A 17,413-nucleotide genomic window follows, 5' to 3' on the forward strand; every position below is an offset into this window, starting at 1 on the left:
ATTGCAAAGCGTTAGTCTCTGAAGCACTATAATCGTGTCGGTGTATATAGGCACTGTTATGTACATATACATATTTATTTATCCTATGGGAACATACACTCAACCTCTATACATACAAATCAAAAAGGTATATTTTTTTGTTTTCTAAAATTTTGCTTTAAAAGCGTATGAAAATAACTTATTTGGAAGCAAAGCTGACATCTAAGTAAAAGGTATCAATATAAGTCCTATATAATATACAGAAAATGCTAATTTGTACTAAACCTAGTGTTACATGGTTAGAGAATTCTTTTAAATACACTTTAGTAGTTTAGGTACAAAGGTTAATTTGTTTATGTTAGACTAAACTTACAATTAATATGGCTATGTATATGTAGGTATATTTATAATAAACTACTCGGTACTGGTAGATAAGATTATAAATCATAATGTTTTCGTTTTTGAATCGAGGAGTTACAGTCAATATTCTCAAAGTCAGATGAAGAGAACATTTGTCCAAAGTAAGTACAAAAATAACAATACCGTTTGTCTATCTGGCGATGTTTATAAATATAATTTACGTTTTTGTATGTTATTTTCCTGTAACGTACCAATATCTTGAAGCACCGATAAATACAAATACCTAGTAAAATCATCGTTAATAATAAAAAAATACTTAAAGTAACAATTCTGGAATGTTCAGCGAAATGTTTGCCTTGAAAAATACTTTTTAATATTATATTCCTAAATACTTTTCTATGGAATTCATACATGATATTACTACTTTTGAGGTTTTTTTTAATAAAATTATCTGCATGTAATCAAGGCCTTATTGTATCTCCATCGACAAGACAAACATTTGAAACAATATAAAAAGTCCACATATCTCTTAATTTTGAAAAGAAATCGTAATTATTCCAGTACCTATATTTATATACTTAAGCTCTATATACAATATGTTTACACAAAATAAGCTAGTTAAAATAACTGCGTGGTACATAGCAGGTTAGGTGAACACATACAATCTAACACATACTAAGGCAATTTCAAATCGCGACTGTTTACAAGATCCTTCATTTAATATTTTTGAACAATTCACGATAACGCTCGTAAGTTCCAAATGTTGTTACAGATTCATTCTGGATGTACAATTTAAAATATATTTAAAAAGGACAGACCATAACAGATTAAATACATGTTCAAAACTATCAAAGCGAAAAGGTCGTCAAACATTTTGTCGATATGAATATAAACCGACTGAATTGCTTATTGGCTTTTACTGATTTTCGTGTAGAGAAATGAACAAGTCGACGACAGCAGATTGATCAAGTTAAAGCACTATATTTTAACAAATCAAATGATTTCCATACAAGAAGCTTAAAAAGCTAAATACAAGTGTCAGCTTTAGTGTAATCATTGTATTTAGTAACATTACTATTCACTTTAGCCGGCTTATACTATCGACAACTGAACTCCCTTCAGAAATCAGAACCAACTTCTCATTAGCAGGGTTTAGAGGCTTATTCCAAGCAACCCGGCTATCTCTACCAGCTATGAAACCGATTGCAACCTGTCCCTCTGTCTCAGCAGTTCCAAAGCTGGTAGAATAGACACCTTCTCATTAAAGAACTCTTCGAGAGCAGACTGGGCTAGCATGGTGGCTAGGAATTGTTCTAAAGTGATCGACCAGACCCCTTCTGGCTCGGTTTCTTTGGAAGGTGAGGGCTTTTGGCTTTCTTGTTCGGGTTCAGTTGCGTTGCCGTTGGGATCCAGCTAGATTGGAAATAATTGAAATTTTAAATCTCGAATAACAGAACAGAGTAATATTTTTGCTATAGAATGACTTTGAATGCTGACGATGCATAGAATGTAATATATGTATATTGTTGAAGAATTTATTTATGTTACTACAAAATACAACTATCATTACAGGGGATCCTAATCAAATTTTATTGAAGTTTATTATACAACAATATTTTAAAACTTTTAAGGGCTAGCTTTTTTTAATTTTGGTAGACTTGTTTGGTTTAGAAAGACTTTTAAAGGTGAACTTACCTGTACCTCAGGTTGCTTAGCGGCGGCAGCTAGGAACAAGCTGTCTTGTGAGATCTCACGGTCCAGCAGCGGGCGATGGTTGTGTTCACCCAGTTGCAATAGAAGAGTACCTGTGAAACAAAATTATTCCTTAACTCTTTTGATAGTAGCCTGGGAGAGGTGGTACAATATTCATCATTCGACTTTCATATGCGCAGTAGTGTTTTCTATACTTATATAACAAAGAGGATAATATTTTTTTGTACCCAAAAGGCATCACAGTTCAGTGACCGATTTAATCTCACTTTTGGTTAGCTACACTATCCCCGGGTAACATCTATAGGCCATATTTTATCTGTCGTGCTGGATGGTGTTAGCTTGTTTATAATCTAACTAGCTTTCGCCCGCGGTTTCACCCGCGTCGCGTAGCCGGATGGTGACAAAAACTATCCTAAAACCTTCTCCCGGGTCTAAGTCACCTCCCCTCTAATTTTCAGGCAAATCGGTCAAGCCGTTTTCATGGTATGTCGTGACAACGGAAAACAGGTTTCATTTTTATATTTATAGATAGATAGATAAAGTACACAGTACCTGCCAGCACCACAGCTTCGTACACATCAGGCTGTCGCTGCGTGAGGTCGTGCAGCACGGCCAGCAGCTGCAGGAAGTGGTCGCAGTAACAAGCTACAGTACCTGCCAGCACCACAGCCTCGTACACATCAGGCTGTCGCTGCGTGAGGTCGTGCAGCACGGCCAGCAGCTGCAGGAAGTGGTCGCAGTAACAAGCTACAGTACCTGCCAGCACCACAGCCTCGTACACATCAGGCTGTCGCTGCGTGAGGTCGTGCAGCACGGCCAGCAGCTGCAGGAAGTGGTCGCAGTAACAAGCTACAGTACCTGCCAGCACCACAGCCTCGTACACATCAGGCTGTCGCTGCGTGAGGTCGTGCAGCACGGCCAGCAGCTGCAGGAAGTGGTCGCAGTAACAAGCTACAGTACCTGCCAGCACCACAGCCTCGTACACATCAGGCTGTCGCTGCGTGAGGTCGTGCAGCACGGCCAGCAGCTGCAGGAAGTGGTCGCAGTAACAAGCTACAGTACCTGCCAGCACCACAGCCTCGTACACATCAGGCTGTCGCTGCGTGAGGTCGTGCAGCACGGCCAGCAGCTGCAGGAAGTGGTCGCAGTAACAAGCTACAGTACCTGCCAGCACCACAGCCTCGTACACATCAGGCTGTCGCTGCGTGAGGTCGTGCAGCACGGCCAGCAGCTGCAGGAAGTGGTCGCAGTAACAAGCTACAGTACCTGCCAGCACCACAGCCTCGTACACATCAGGCTGTCGCTGCGTGAGGTCGTGCAGCACGGCCAGCAGCTGCAGGAAGTGGTCGCAGTAACAAGCTACAGTACCTGCCAGCACCACAGCCTCGTACACATCAGGCTGTCGCTGCGTGAGGTCGTGCAGCACGGCCAGCAGCTGCAGGAAGTGGTCGCAGTAACAAGCTACAGTACCTGCCAGCACCACAGCCTCGTACACATCAGGCTGTCGCTGCGTGAGGTCGTGCAGCACGGCCAGCAGCTGCAGGAAGTGGTCGCAGTAACAAGCTACAGTACCTGCCAGCACCACAGCCTCGTACACATCAGGCTGTCGCTGCGTGAGGTCGTGCAGCACGGCCAGCAGCTGCAGGAAGTGGTCGCAGTAACAAGCTACAGTACCTGCCAGCACCACAGCCTCGTACACATCAGGCTGTCGCTGCGTGAGGTCGTGCAGCACGGCCAGCAGCTGCAGGAAGTGGTCGCAGTAACAAGCTACAGTACCTGCCAGCACCACAGCCTCGTACACATCAGGCTGTCGCTGCGTGAGGTCGTGCAGCACGGCCAGCAGCTGCAGGAAGTGGTCGCGCGGCAGGGCGGGGGCGGCGGGCGCGGCGCCCGGGGTGCTGGCGCCGCTGCCGAGCCCGGCCAGCCCGCAGGCTCGTACGCTCTCCGCTGTTATGTACGTGCCTGGATTGTGGGAAAAAAATGACAATGGTGAGTGATGGCTGATAATAGGAGGGAAATTCTTCCAACAGTCAAATGACTAGTGGATTTTTTGTGGTTTGTTAGCTAGTAAAATGACAGTAAAGAACAGTTACATACACTTTACAGTCACACTAATATTTTATGACGTGAAATCAAAACTTTTATGTGTTTTGATTTTAGGGTCACGCAATTACAAGTGAACAAATTCAGAAGAAAATTGGCAGTAATATACCCTGCACCTACATCAGAATATAATGTTAGCTACCAACTGTACTATCCTTGACATACAAAGATTGACTCCTTAACGAAAAATTCTATCCTAAAGTTATAGCTTACCCAATTGACTGTTATCAGAATCGCTCTTGTCCATGGGCAGGCCATCACCACACATTTCGCTTATAGAACGCTGCAGTGGTCCCGGCTCCGGAGACACGGGCTCATCTTCAGCACTGTGAAATAACATAGAAGGCTTCTTAAACGAAACTTAAAAATAAATAATATTTTTTTGTTATACAAGAGCGCAAAGTTGAATTTAACCTCGGGCTAAATTTTGATGAAGTGAGGGAATCAAAAGAGCACAAGGTGAAAAATCTAAAAATCTTTGCACTCGAGTGCAACACGTAACTTTTCACCGCACCTTATCGAGGAAATTACTGAATGTAAAGAAATAAACTGGTGCGCTCATGGGCAAAGATAATTCCATCCCATCTCAGCGAGGAAATTATAAAATGAAAAAAAAAATGCCGCGTGCAGTTTTAACTAAAAAGAAGTTCCTATTAAAGTTTATTTGTTGAAAAGCTCAGTTTAAAAACTCATATTTTTTTGTCGCAACGCGAAACGCAACACACAACCAAAAATTTTTGGAACGATGTAATAATAATAAGAGTTTCATTTTAAAAGACTTACGTATCAAAGAACGATATAGCATCGGCAGCTAACTCCTCTCCGGTATCAGTAAAGTGCGTGGGCCTGAGGTCCCGGCGCGGCAGCAGCGGCGGCGCGTGCGCACAGTACAGCGCGCGCAGCCGCCGCGCCGCCTCCGCGCGGGTCGACAGCCCTAGGGCTACGCTGAGACCGCGGGCGCTTACTAGGCCGTCTTCGTCGTAGTCCATTAGCTAGAAAGATCAACATATAGATAGGTTAATAAAAGATTGGATATAGAACTGTAGTTTTGAAGTAGTATCTAAAAGGGTTGTAATGATCAAAGCACATTTTGACACAAATCACATCGATTTGATTTAACCACACTTCATATTGGATAACCATCGTTAATTTACTTGCTGGAAACATAAGAGAACTATCGAAGTCTTTTTTACTACATATCAGTTTCACGTCGAATGTTATTAAGTTTATTAGAAATTATAATTATCACAAATGGATTCTATGTCAAGTTAATAAAAATATCAACTCAAAATTGATAATCTACCTTGCAGAAGGGTATTCTAGGACACTTGGACAAACATCAAATTAAGTGTTACTTAAAAGTCTTTCTATAACAACAACTTGCATAAGTAGAATTATGTTAAAGCTGTATTTCAAATTGAGCGGCGCTTTACTATTCGGACATAAGTTCAACAAATCAAAACAATATATACCTAATTAGTTAATCTTACGATTTATATGATACTAACCTTAAACATCCTAGCAGTGATAGCTTCAGCAAAATCTCCTTTAGCCCACGGCGACAACGCGAAGTACAAAGTTTTGAATTGCGTGTAATCCAGTCTATATGACTCGTATGGAGCTTCTAATCGTTCACAAGGCACTCTCTTTGCCCATAGAAGTTCTTCGCGAATGGCACTTAGTAATTCCTAGGGAGAAGAATATGGTTATAGTATTTTTGTGGGAGAATAATAGGCATTTGAGATTGTTAAGGTGCATAAAACTTAAGTTTTGCTGAGTAGCCAGGTATGTTTTTTGCAAAAAACCAAAATCTTAGACACAGATTGACTTACATGCTCAATATTGTATAAGTCATCGCATCCATTTATTTATAGAAAAATAAGAGAATATATTTTGTGAAAACAACAATTATGTTTTTCACTCTCTGACCTGTATTCTTCCTTCTCGTTCACTCACCTTCCACCACTTTTGATCAGTCCCATATAAATAAAAATAGGTAGTTTTTCGAAACTATACTAACCTGTAACTCATTCAACTCCAGAAGTTTATCCTGTTGTAAAGCTCTGAGTGTATTCTTCTCAAGACTATCTTCTAACTGTCTAACTACCCTCAATCGGTGTTTCAGTCTCAAATGTTCTATGTTCTCACTTGAAACACTGCTGCCGTATGAACGGTAGGACTGGTATATTAGCTCTTGGATTTTTATTGTCTGTGGAAAAATTGAAAATTATTTTCAGCTGTATGTGATATTACAGTTTACCGAGACCCATTTTCGCAGATAACATAAACGTCGTGTTCTTAAAAATACTGTTTAATTTGCATATTAGACGTCAATATTTTTATGACAGTTGTTTTAAGAAAACTTACATGTTGTTGATGAACGTTTGCCTTTGTACAATATCGGATTCCTCTAATGTATTTGCACGGTTTAGAAATTCAAAGTTGTTGTGCAAACCCTTGATTACATAAGTTATAGTCGTGTAACGTGTTTCATACAATAACATAAATTAAATACATAATTTAGGTATCGAGTAAATAATTAATTTTTTATTTTCCTATAATTTTGTCTTTATTTTCCTTCCCTAAATTAAATGGTGATTAAACATTTTTTCAATAATAACCTACATTCAATACTACACCTACTTCATAAATTCAACCTACATTCAGTAAACAATCTCTATTGAAAATGTTTTTCAATAAGTTTAACTTACCTTCTCAGCGGTCCTTGGTTCCGTAGACAAAGCCATGGCTTCTTCATTGTATATGCCTTGAAGGTAGTCATTCAAGACCTGCATAGCCTGTCCATCTTCAGTACATTTGAGGAGTTTGTCTCGGTTTATATCTAGTATTGTGAGAGTTACCTGGTAAATACAAAATAAGTGTTAGGTAAGGTAAAAAAAACATTGCACAAAAAAACTGGTTATTATGTCTATGTGGAATGGCTTATTAGATTTGAGTACTTGAACACCAACAAAAGTATTTTTTTATAAAGATTTTATAATTTTATAATAAGAAAAAGAAATGTTAAAACAAAAATAAAATTGAACATTAAAATAATAAAGAAGATACGTGGAGCAAAAACATACAGTTACAGTGACGTCTATACCTTAATTTCATATACGATAAATAAAATATCTTGGATTGGACAGTCGATAACAGTACCTATTTGAGTAGGTATAGAAAAATATTTTCTGAACGACAATATCAATAAAAACATTTCATTTTATAGATACTTAGACAGAACAAAATAACTTTACTAAAAAGAAAGATTCAAAAAGTGTTTTTTTCCACAAACCTGAAAAATTACTTTAGCACCATCATAGAAGAAGCAGTCCATGACGTTAACAGCACACTCATACGGCATCACACTGATGAATAACGTCAGGAACCAGGAGAGGGAGATCATCTTCATCATGCCCAATTCGTCTAACTTGGCGTGAAGTTCTGGTAGGTGGACTTCAGTCAACTCTTCGAGTACGCCTTGGTCAACCTGAGGAGTTTGTATGAAAGGAAATATTTTCGTTGGTAAAATAAATGCGAATTTAGAGAGATGTTTCATCTTAAATTAAATTCCTATGAATCAAGTCTGGTATTCTTTGTCAGAGGTCATCGAAAAAGTAAGTTCAATACAGCATGCTACTTTTATGAAAATTTTCATAACGCTTTTTTACTAACTGTTGCAGTGGCTAGTGTGGCTATTCGCCTCCCGGGGCAGGAGGCAACTTTGCCGCCCGCAAGTTTAGGTATTATGTATTGGCACATGCAGCCCTTAAAACTTTGTGGGAATCTGCTTTTCAGGTTAACAATTGTCATTACCAATACCACTACAACCGATGAACTCGGTTCCTTCTGAACGCTACGCTACTGCTGTTGTGATCTTGATATTTATCTTGTTTTATGCCTCCCATTAAAAGAGGCATTTATGATACTAGTAAAGCCTTCCTCTGTCTATCTGGCTTTCACGCCAAAAGTAATGAAATTTGATGATTTGAATTAAAGGTAGACAGATAGTATAGATCCTGAGAAAGGACAGGCTAATTTTTATCTTGCAGGAAAAACGAAACAAAATATTAAATATTCATAAGATTAACTTACCAAAGCCCCAACCACCCTAGTATTATAATAATCAGGTAACAAAGTCTCGCATATGGTAGCTAGAAGCCAGAAGGCTTGTTCTTCAGGGCAATATATTAGCAATACTGAAGCGACTATGTTCATTGCTTGGCAGTAACCTATCTGTGGGTTCTTTAGTGCGTATGCGCATAGGACGCGTCGAAGCGCTGATATACCTGGAAATATATGGAAATAGTTTTATTAAAACTTGGAATTTATTAATTGATATTGTGTGTATGTGAAGTCTATTAACCGCTGTTACGCCGTTAATTACAAGACAATAGAAAATCAAATATGTCTCGCGCGTTCGCCGATTTGAGATCGTAAAGTTGTTGATGGAACATAAAAATATTACTATAGTAATATTGGTGAATCGATTAATGCTAAGATTTTCACTGTTTATTAATTATGTTATGTGTGTATGTATATTATGTAATTAGGCTTTAAAAAAATTATATCTTACCGACATCATTCTGAAAAGCCCTGTGCTCAGGCAAAGACCGATGCAAATCCCTTTCAATTTCATCGTTCGCCTGATTCTTAGTCGACAGAGCTTTGTTCACCAGTCTTTCGTATAGGCCTTTATTTTGTGCTTTTTGTAGTATGGAGCCTGAGAAGACACTCCAAAGTTCTCCTCTTAATAGTTCTGGTATTCCGCCGACGACTAGTTCGCTGCCTTCTGTGGTTTGGTACATGCTGACTCCTCGGCCCACTTCGGCCATATGGTCTTCCCATTGCTTCTCCTGTGAAAAAGTTTGCCTAGTGTTTTTATACAGATAGAATAAAGAGGTTCAGCTACAAGTCATGTGCCTAATGCATCATAAATAAAAGATAGATATTAAAGACAATTTGTAATACCATGTCTAAAAAAATGTGGAAATATTTTGCTTTCCGAATATTTTTAGCGTGTTTTGTACTCAAAGCTCATAAGAGGTCATATATTTTAAATAGCCCTTTTCAAGTGTAATCCATCCAAAAGTAATCAACCTTTAATAAATGTCACTTACACCAAAAACCTGTCAATTCTCCGACTAACCTTTTTCTGTTGTATCTGTTTAATAGGCGAAGTCTGGTGAGTTCTGAAGAGAGTCATGAGCGGCGGCTGCGGTGTCCAACCTTCAACCTCCGTCTGAGCCACGGCCTTAGTCGCCTTCTCCCTGTACACATCACTGCATATTCACGCATTGCTATTAGTACACGGAATAATAAACCTTAAATATATAAGTCCCAAAGTCGAAAACCGATGTTAGCGATGGCTGCAACGTTCAACATGCTGGTTAGCTCCCTGTTAAAGGCAAATGCTTAGAAAACTGTAAAGAAAGAACACAGTAAAGATATTAATGAATTAACACGTTATTTAAGAAGTTTGAAAGAATTTTTTCCATACGGCTTCGAAGGTATAAAGGATTCTAATTTTACCCATGGCGAAGTTAACCCAATTACAATATCAAAATCACACAAATTCAAGCCTTTTTATCATATGACAAAACACAAAAAATAAATCAAATCCTCATAAGTTCTCATAAAGAATAGATGCTTTCTGAAAGAAAGATAATGATGATCCCAAGATAATATTAATAATGAAAGAAAACTACAATGACTTACCAATATTAGTCAAAAATTGCCATGCAAAAAAAAAGAACAACGTCCACTTACTTGGGCAACTTAGCAAGGAGTTCCGATATCTTATGCACCAAGAAGTCCCTATCAGATATATTGCCGAATAGAAAGCTGGTATGATGGGCAGTTGTTATGAGGATGCTGCCAGAATCTCCTGAGGAACCAGTGCCTCCGGAGTCAGCTCGCTCCACTTGGTGGACGTTACGGAGAGGTATTGTGAGACGGACTAGATTGCGGACCTAGAAATTAGTTTTGGAAACTATAGGGACGTAACAAAGTAGGTGTAAAAAATGAAAAATACGGCCGGGCTGTTACAATATCCCTACTAATATTATAAATGCGAAAGTAACTCTGTCTGACTGTCTGTCTGTCTGATACGCTTTCACGTCTAAACCACTAAACTGATTTTAATAAAATTTGGTACAGAGATAGAGTTGACCTTGAGAAAGATAGGTTAGTTTTTATCCCGGACTTTTGAAGAGTTCTCTTGGAAACGCGATATAACAGCGGGCGAAGCCGCGGGCGGAAGTTGTTATCTATAAAGAGGAATACCTAGTAAATAAATTCAAGGATTAAACCACATAGTTTATTTGGTAAAAACATAACAATTGGTTAGGCAAAGCAGTGTCCTTGGTAAGTACATGGTAATTAAGTGTATAAAAATGCATTTTAAATAGGTATCAACGAGTTGTTTCCGATTTCCACTGCCAGTTTCCTCAAAACGACATGCTAATTTGTAAATGGTTACCGTATCTAACGTAACTTACATAACATTAAGCTAATAGGCTAAATCATTAGAACCAATATCAACAAAACCTAAGTCTTAACCAAATAATCGTACTTCGATAAATGAGAACAGCAAAGGTTATATAAACACTACTCCTGACTCACAAAAGCAATGATAACAAACGTGGTATAATAAATAACTCGTTACTTTGCACATAATATATTACCACGCCACGTATTAAGCCTACGTCAAGATTCGATAAAATCACCCTTATAGCTTTAACTTAAGGTCGAAAATTGCATGTGAAATGTTACAAACGATAATGAATTTCATAATAATAATTGTGCTATTGTATTTAACAGATATTTATTGTTGTTATTATGGAACAGTGCATTGTCTGGCATTGTATCAGTTACGATATCTATTATGTCGATTGATCTGCTATCGATATTGTTTAAGTTTATCGATTTTATGGAAAATGTAGGGAATTCTGGCCGTATTTTGGCATTTCTTATTAGGTCTTATTAAATACTTTCTCGTGTTTCTTCTAATGGCCTTTAAATTGCATTAATGTTCTAGTTGTAGATAACTGCTTATCTTGGATATAGGATGACGCTCAGGCAAATTGCTTATCAGTATCTATATAACGACTAAGCATATAGAAGCATTTGCATGCATTTAAGTATTTAGCACACGCGTTGGAATCTCGACATAAGCAAAAAGTAAGTCGCAAATAGGTTTTGAACAAAATATTTACATACCTAAATAAAAACCGCAAAATCGTTCAAAACGATCTCATAATTGCTTAAAATATTACTTACCCGACTATCAAAACAAATGAAGTTCTGCGACAGATACAGTCTTCCCCAATTATGTCTCTTATTGTAAGGAGTCCATAGAGTACACTCTTCCGTGCCATCCAACTTTTCATTCTGTGGTAATCGGAATCTCAAAGTAAAGAGATTGGACTGTTTTCTAGCATCCAAATCTCTTTTCAGGAATGAAGGCTTCTTTGGCACGTTTTTGCTAAGCTTCGTCAAGAGATCCTTGTCAATATTGAAGGATCCTGACTTATCGTCGATTAATCTGGAAAGATAAGGCTAAGGTGATCAAAATGTTTGAGCATACTTAGGATATGAGATAATAGATATTTATGTCCTCGTAAATGTGAATTATGAAGTCAGTAATTCGAATTAGGGTACAAAATTTTGACCCAGACTTCAAATTTCCAAATTTTATCTCCCCTACGGAGGAATTCTATTAGGTTTCAAAAACTTCTTCAACCCGTTGAGATTTGGTGGAGTCTGGGCTTGAAACAGTATAAATTCCGTATTAGATTGCGAAATCAATAGGTACATTTTAAGTGCTCGTGTCATACAACAATTAGGCACATTTAACAAAACAAAACCGAATCAATAAAATTATAGCACCAGTATCAAATATCAAATTGTTGATAACAGCTGATTCATAAGCCAGACAATTTTTATTTGAACCTATCTTCAAATTCATGGCCACATGTATTGTCAATTCAGTCAAATTATACATAGTTTTTGTGTTATTTATAATCAAGTAGATAGTTTGATTGAAGATAGAGGAATTTGGCACTATCATTGTCTGCTTTTGCCGCAATTTGGATAAGCAAATATCGATTGTCCTTGTCGAGTGTACCTTGAAGGTCGACTAAGGCGGTCGTATGTAAAAAAGGGCGCGTAATTTTCATTCATCTTGTATGCCATAGTTACATACAACAAGTCTATAATCTTTGATTTAATAACGAACAACATGACTGATGTACATTTGAAGATCGCGTATGAGCAATTTTCTCAGCTTCTGAAAATAATTGTCCCTGCGACCTTGCCATCAAGCGAGCATTGAAATGTAAAAATGGCTCACAGTAAATGGACTAACGTAGGTACTGTAAATTGGAATATAAAAAAAATACTATTTTGTTTCAAGAGATTTTGCTTGCATCGAATGGTGATAAAATGAAATGGTGGTCAAATAATATAGCATCGAATTTTCAATAGATAGCTAAAAACCTCATAAATCACGGTACGCATGTCTATTCATTATGGAAGTGAATCTTATGCACTTATTTATCTTATATGTTCTGCACCATGGACGTTACAAGTTATCTATGCAATGTAAATTACTAATGCAAGTAGGATACTCTTCAAACAACATTATCTTAATCCTAGTCACACAGCATGCACTACAATCTACCTATCTTTATACCTATCTACAAAACTTTATTATATCAGTACCTACAATACAACATTATTTTCAGATTATCACCCTATGGAGATCAGTGGAAACACTCAAACTTAATTAAGGTTAAAAAGTATGTACATTTGCCCTTCAAAGCCGAATTATTCAGACTAAAACCCACAAAGGAGTTGGCAGCGGTGACCCGTTGAATATATTTACGAAGATAGTTTTTAGGGTACCGTACTTAATGGATAAAACGGGACCCTGTTACTAAGACGGACGTCTGTCACCAGGCTTTATCTCGTGGACTGTGATAGTTAGACAACTGGAAGTTTCACAGATCATGTATTATTGTTGCCGCTATAACAACGATTACTAAATCCTAGAATAAAATACATATTTTGGGCAGCTCCCATACAAGATTTTTTTTTTGTTTTCTTATAGATATGGTACGGAATCCCTCTTGCTTGACTCCGACTCGCACTTAGCCGGTTTTTTTATGTACCAATACCAATGAATGGCAATTTATCTACTGTTGGTTAGATTGTACAGTCTAATACAATGTTCTAACAGATTAGATGTGTATGCAAATAGAGGCCAGCCGAGATAGTTCTAATTCGTTACACGGAAAACCAGATGTGTTCTGACGTAATTCACTCAGCTAAGAAAATATAAGTACTTACCTACTCCATTTATTACCTACTCCATTTATTTTACCATTAGAAAAATAATGGCAGTATTTGGGAACAATAGCGGAAATTGCTTGTTAGTTTTTTTTATAAACAAACGGAAAATATTGGAATAGCTGTTATTATTCTAATTCTATTGTTAAAATAATCTGCTGTATTTCCAGATTTAGATTTAGAAGATACTTCGTCATTCATGTAACCAGTTAAAAACTTTGATCTTAACAATAGTACAATTTTCATTGTTTCTGTGGTTTATTGGCCAAAAAGAGTAGGTAAACATACTGGCAGTTAGTTGAAAGTCGCTTGTGCATACTCTGAGTAAACTATCTACTTCTTCAATATGTATGACTTGCTGAACCAAGATGATCTGAGAGTGATACAAAAGAATGATAAAAGCAACTTACTGTTTCATAGCAATATTAGCCAACTGCTGCATCAAAGCGAAAGTCTCATTCTTCCTCAAAAACAATGTGAAGTAATGTTCTCCGTCCCTGGTAACCACTTTAATCGAGTCAGGAAACAAAAGACTGTTGGTTTTCGCCAATTCCGTGACGTCAGCCCAGCGGATCTTGATAGAAGTTTTGCGTCCGAATATATAGGAGTAGAAACACATGTAGTGGACTGATAGGTACATCCAACCTTGGCGGGGCATCTTGCCTTTCCAGTAACTGTAAAATTACCATAGAATATAGTGGCCTGGTCGTCTAAGGCTCAAACATACATAATATTACGGCGATTAAAAAATATTGAGAGAAAATATTATCTTATAAAATATATATGCAGCAAGTTTTTTTTTTTTTCAGGATTTATAGCTTTTACAAAGACGTACTTAGTTGTAAAAGTCTAAATTTCAATTTCTTGTTTTCATTCAAAGTTATAAAAATAACTATTTAACCACATGAAAGAATGATTCACGCAAAATATTGTAACGTTTGCAAGCAACGAACCTCGCGTGCGTTACCTAAAATTTATGCAAGTCTTTGTCCATGCCACTCTAAATGCGGGCGAATGCTAGTATGATTCACCCTTAACAACAAATACCTAGCACCAATCGAGCAAGGTTTTTTCCCAATTAATATTGAAGACAGTTAACAAAAATAACAATGGGTTACTTACCTACAAGAGTAGTAGCAGACCAATTTCTCATCTTTGGGCATACGGAATCTTTCATGGAATTCGTAGTCCACATTTTTGTATGTGACTGTGTCTTCATCTATGTGAGGGGAAAATAAGTTTATGAAACATAATAGAGACTTAAGAATATATATATATATTTTTTTAATTATTGTTTATAGACTAGCTGTTATACCACGGTTTCACCTGCTTCCACAGGATAATCTCCCGTATCTCAATAAAATATAGTAGTAGATATATAAATACCTATGTTATTAAAAATAGTGTAGCTTTCCAACAGGGAAAGAATTTAGTTCTATAACTATTCGACTGATTTGAAAAGTGTCCATAGACTTTAGAATACAAACCAGCAAATAAAAATGTTTTGCCTCTTTATTATATTAGTACAGATAATGTTTCATATAACTAAGTAAACAGAATAAAATGACATACCCTCAGTAAAAGTCTCCTGCTCTGTAGCGATGATAGAATTTATTTTACAGCACACAAACTCAGTGACCTCTTCCTCGGTATCAAATGAGTGTAATGTTGGACAAACATTCTCGAACAGCCACTGCCAATCCTGGCGTATTTCTGGCTCGGTTAGAGCAGTGGCTATCACTGTAATCAATATATAATGATAGAAAAGCCTTAAGGGTGCATGTAACTGGAGCAACGTAACATGCGCAAGTTACAAGAGCATGCGGGTGGGTATTTTGCTTTGGCACATGCGCAAGTCTCTAGAACTGCATGTTTTTTAAATGCATGTAACCTGCACATGAGCGTCAATATACGCCAACTATTTGCGCCGTGTAGATGCACCCTAACTATGGGTTAACTGCTTGTAACATACAAGCTATATAAAACAATTGAAAATCAATTGTGTCCCATGTGTATCTGAGCTCTGACATACAACGTGTAAAGGGTGACATAATCTGCAACATTTTGTACAGAGTGACAGCTAAGTAAGTCTTGAATGTCACGTTTAATTTTAAGACTGCACTGCCCTGCACTGTAATAGTATTGTACAAGTTGACTATTTTATAAAGTGTTGCATATCCTCTTTGATTATGGTTTAGATAGAAGTGTTGTAACTTCTATAGATATAATAGAATCTTGATCAATATTATCACAGAAAAACTATAAGGAAAGTATCATAACATAGTGAGTCATATATCTGTAGAAGGTATTAATTTGACTTAATTATATCAGTTGTATTATCCTTGTTTATCACTAATTAGCACACAACATTTAAGCATTTATTTACACACTTATTTCTCTCTTAAATAAAGGGCTGTACCCATGTTTAAACAGATGACTATTTCAATAAAAGAATTAAAATTATAGTGGCTAGAATAATTATCATTTTCTCATGTTTGTTTGACAAGTAACTGTTGATTATATGAACAAATATTTTTTCCAAAGCATAGCCAAATAGAATTAGTGTGTGAGTTGGTACAAAGATCCTTAACATAGTTGCTCAGTGGTTGGATTCCTAATAAAATTAAATAGTAGTTACATAAATATTTATTGTAGAATAAAACGCATACCATAATATACTTCTGAGTTAGGTGTCTGATGTAAAATTCGGTAGGGCGCTGGTTTTGTATCTCGAACACTATCTAAAGTACCAACGAGAAGCGAGGAGAAACCTTTCGACTTGCCATGCCCTTTCCTTCTCTGCAGGACGAAGTACAAAGTCGTTTCATCAGTATCCCTACAAATTGTACGAAAATATTAGCACAATTTCACAATCAAGTTTAATTCATTACGATAAGCGGCCATCGTAAACATAATTACCAAAGCGCAGTTTTTATGAAAATTTCTTGAGGCTTAACCCACATATCGATTATGCACTTAATACCGTCTATAAATCTTAATTAATTTTTGATTACTACAATCATCGTTAGAACAACGAAAATGTTTTCAAAAACAATTTTTACCAAGATGATCACACAAACAACAAATATCTTTTGACACTACGTTTTTTTAATTGTTTTATTGACATTTTGTCTAAATGTCTGATTTGAAACATGACCCTTTCACCGTTTCATATACAAGCTCCGCAAAAAAAAAATACCTATTTTGGTCAATTTTATATAGCGCTGAACAGAATAATATACTTAACATTTCATAAAAGTTGAAATCTTGTAGAAATCTATTTGGTATTTTTATATTGGTATTTTAGTTCTTGTTTACTATATTTTTCATTTTAAGCATCTACTAAAATAAAACCAAAAACTCAAATCACTTGTATAATTTATTCGCAGTTTAAATGCAGTGAAAATGTGAGTTCATATATTATGACTTTAGATTAATAATTTCTTAGATTCAGATAAACCGAAGAAGGCATACTATGTAGTTTCCAGAAGATAGTTAATTAATGATGTTCTTCTTTCTCAGCAGCTCTTCTTTGGGAATCTGCCCAGCTTCTTTTATTAGATTCGGAATTGACAACTTTATGAATTTTACTGAAAGCCCAGAAGCCTCCTAATGCACCGAGAGGATAATGCATCCAAATCCAATTATTTTTTAGGTAAAAAAATAACGGAAATTGAGCAACTTTTGCTGAAAATGTATATGGAAATTTCATATGTCGACCAGATTTTCTGAAACAATAAAAACATGTTATTGTACCTATGCAGGCAGAAGTTGTTGTAGCGTTGCCAAGTATTCATTAGAAAACTCTATTCACCACCATTTATTCCCGAATAGATGAAGTGATACATCAGTAATAAATAATAAGGTACTGTAAACGAAGAACAGAACACGCTGTTTGCGAGGCCCC

General features: G+C 36.8%; 1 protein-coding gene across 3 annotated transcripts; it reads right to left on the minus strand.

Moving 5' to 3' along the window:
- Positions 1 to 147: 147 nt before the first annotated feature.
- LOC110371506 (TBC1 domain family member 9) lies at positions 148 to 16,641 on the minus strand. 3 transcript variants are annotated; one of them, XM_064036419.1, is made up of 19 exons: positions 16,426 to 16,641; positions 16,176 to 16,342; positions 15,079 to 15,246; positions 14,629 to 14,725; positions 13,917 to 14,180; positions 11,437 to 11,701; positions 9,925 to 10,127; positions 9,305 to 9,437; positions 8,732 to 9,011; positions 8,251 to 8,444; positions 7,451 to 7,645; positions 6,867 to 7,016; positions 6,176 to 6,364; positions 5,664 to 5,843; positions 4,939 to 5,147; positions 4,369 to 4,481; positions 2,707 to 4,014; positions 2,041 to 2,144; positions 148 to 1,752 (listed from the first exon to the last, which is right to left on the minus strand). In XM_064036419.1, exons 1-19 carry the CDS (start codon positions 16,467 to 16,469, stop codon positions 1,531 to 1,533), a joined length of 4,485 nt encoding a protein of 1,494 aa, XP_063892489.1. In that variant the 5' UTR covers positions 16,470 to 16,641; the 3' UTR covers positions 148 to 1,530. The 3 variants fall into 3 exon arrangements, with proteins under 3 accessions (XP_063892489.1, XP_063892488.1, XP_063892490.1); XM_064036418.1 differs by having other exon boundaries at positions 2,035 to 2,144; XM_064036420.1 differs by having other exon boundaries at positions 2,035 to 2,144; positions 9,305 to 9,425; positions 16,426 to 16,640.
- Positions 16,642 to 17,413: the final 772 nt, after the last annotated feature.

The sequence above is a fragment of the Helicoverpa armigera genome, chromosome 9 (assembly GCF_030705265.1).
Source record: "Helicoverpa armigera isolate CAAS_96S chromosome 9, ASM3070526v1, whole genome shotgun sequence".
Classification (NCBI taxonomy): Eukaryota; Metazoa; Arthropoda; class Insecta; order Lepidoptera; family Noctuidae; genus Helicoverpa; species Helicoverpa armigera.

What these genes read in the sequence shown, in the direction of transcription:
- LOC110371506 (XM_064036418.1), bottom strand. Translation starts at nt 16,469, where the DNA reads ATGTGGGTTAAGCCTCAAGAAATTTTCATAAAAACTGCGCTTTG. An exon ending in GCAGGAGACTTTTACTGAGG is followed by an intron (nt 14,726 to 15,078) that starts GTATGTCATTTT and finishes CCCCTCACATAG; the next exon opens with ATGAAGACACAGTCACATAC. An exon ending in GCTAATATTGCTATGAAACA is followed by an intron (nt 11,702 to 13,916) that starts GTAAGTTGCTTT and finishes TTATCTTTCCAG; the next exon opens with ATTAATCGACGATAAGTCAG.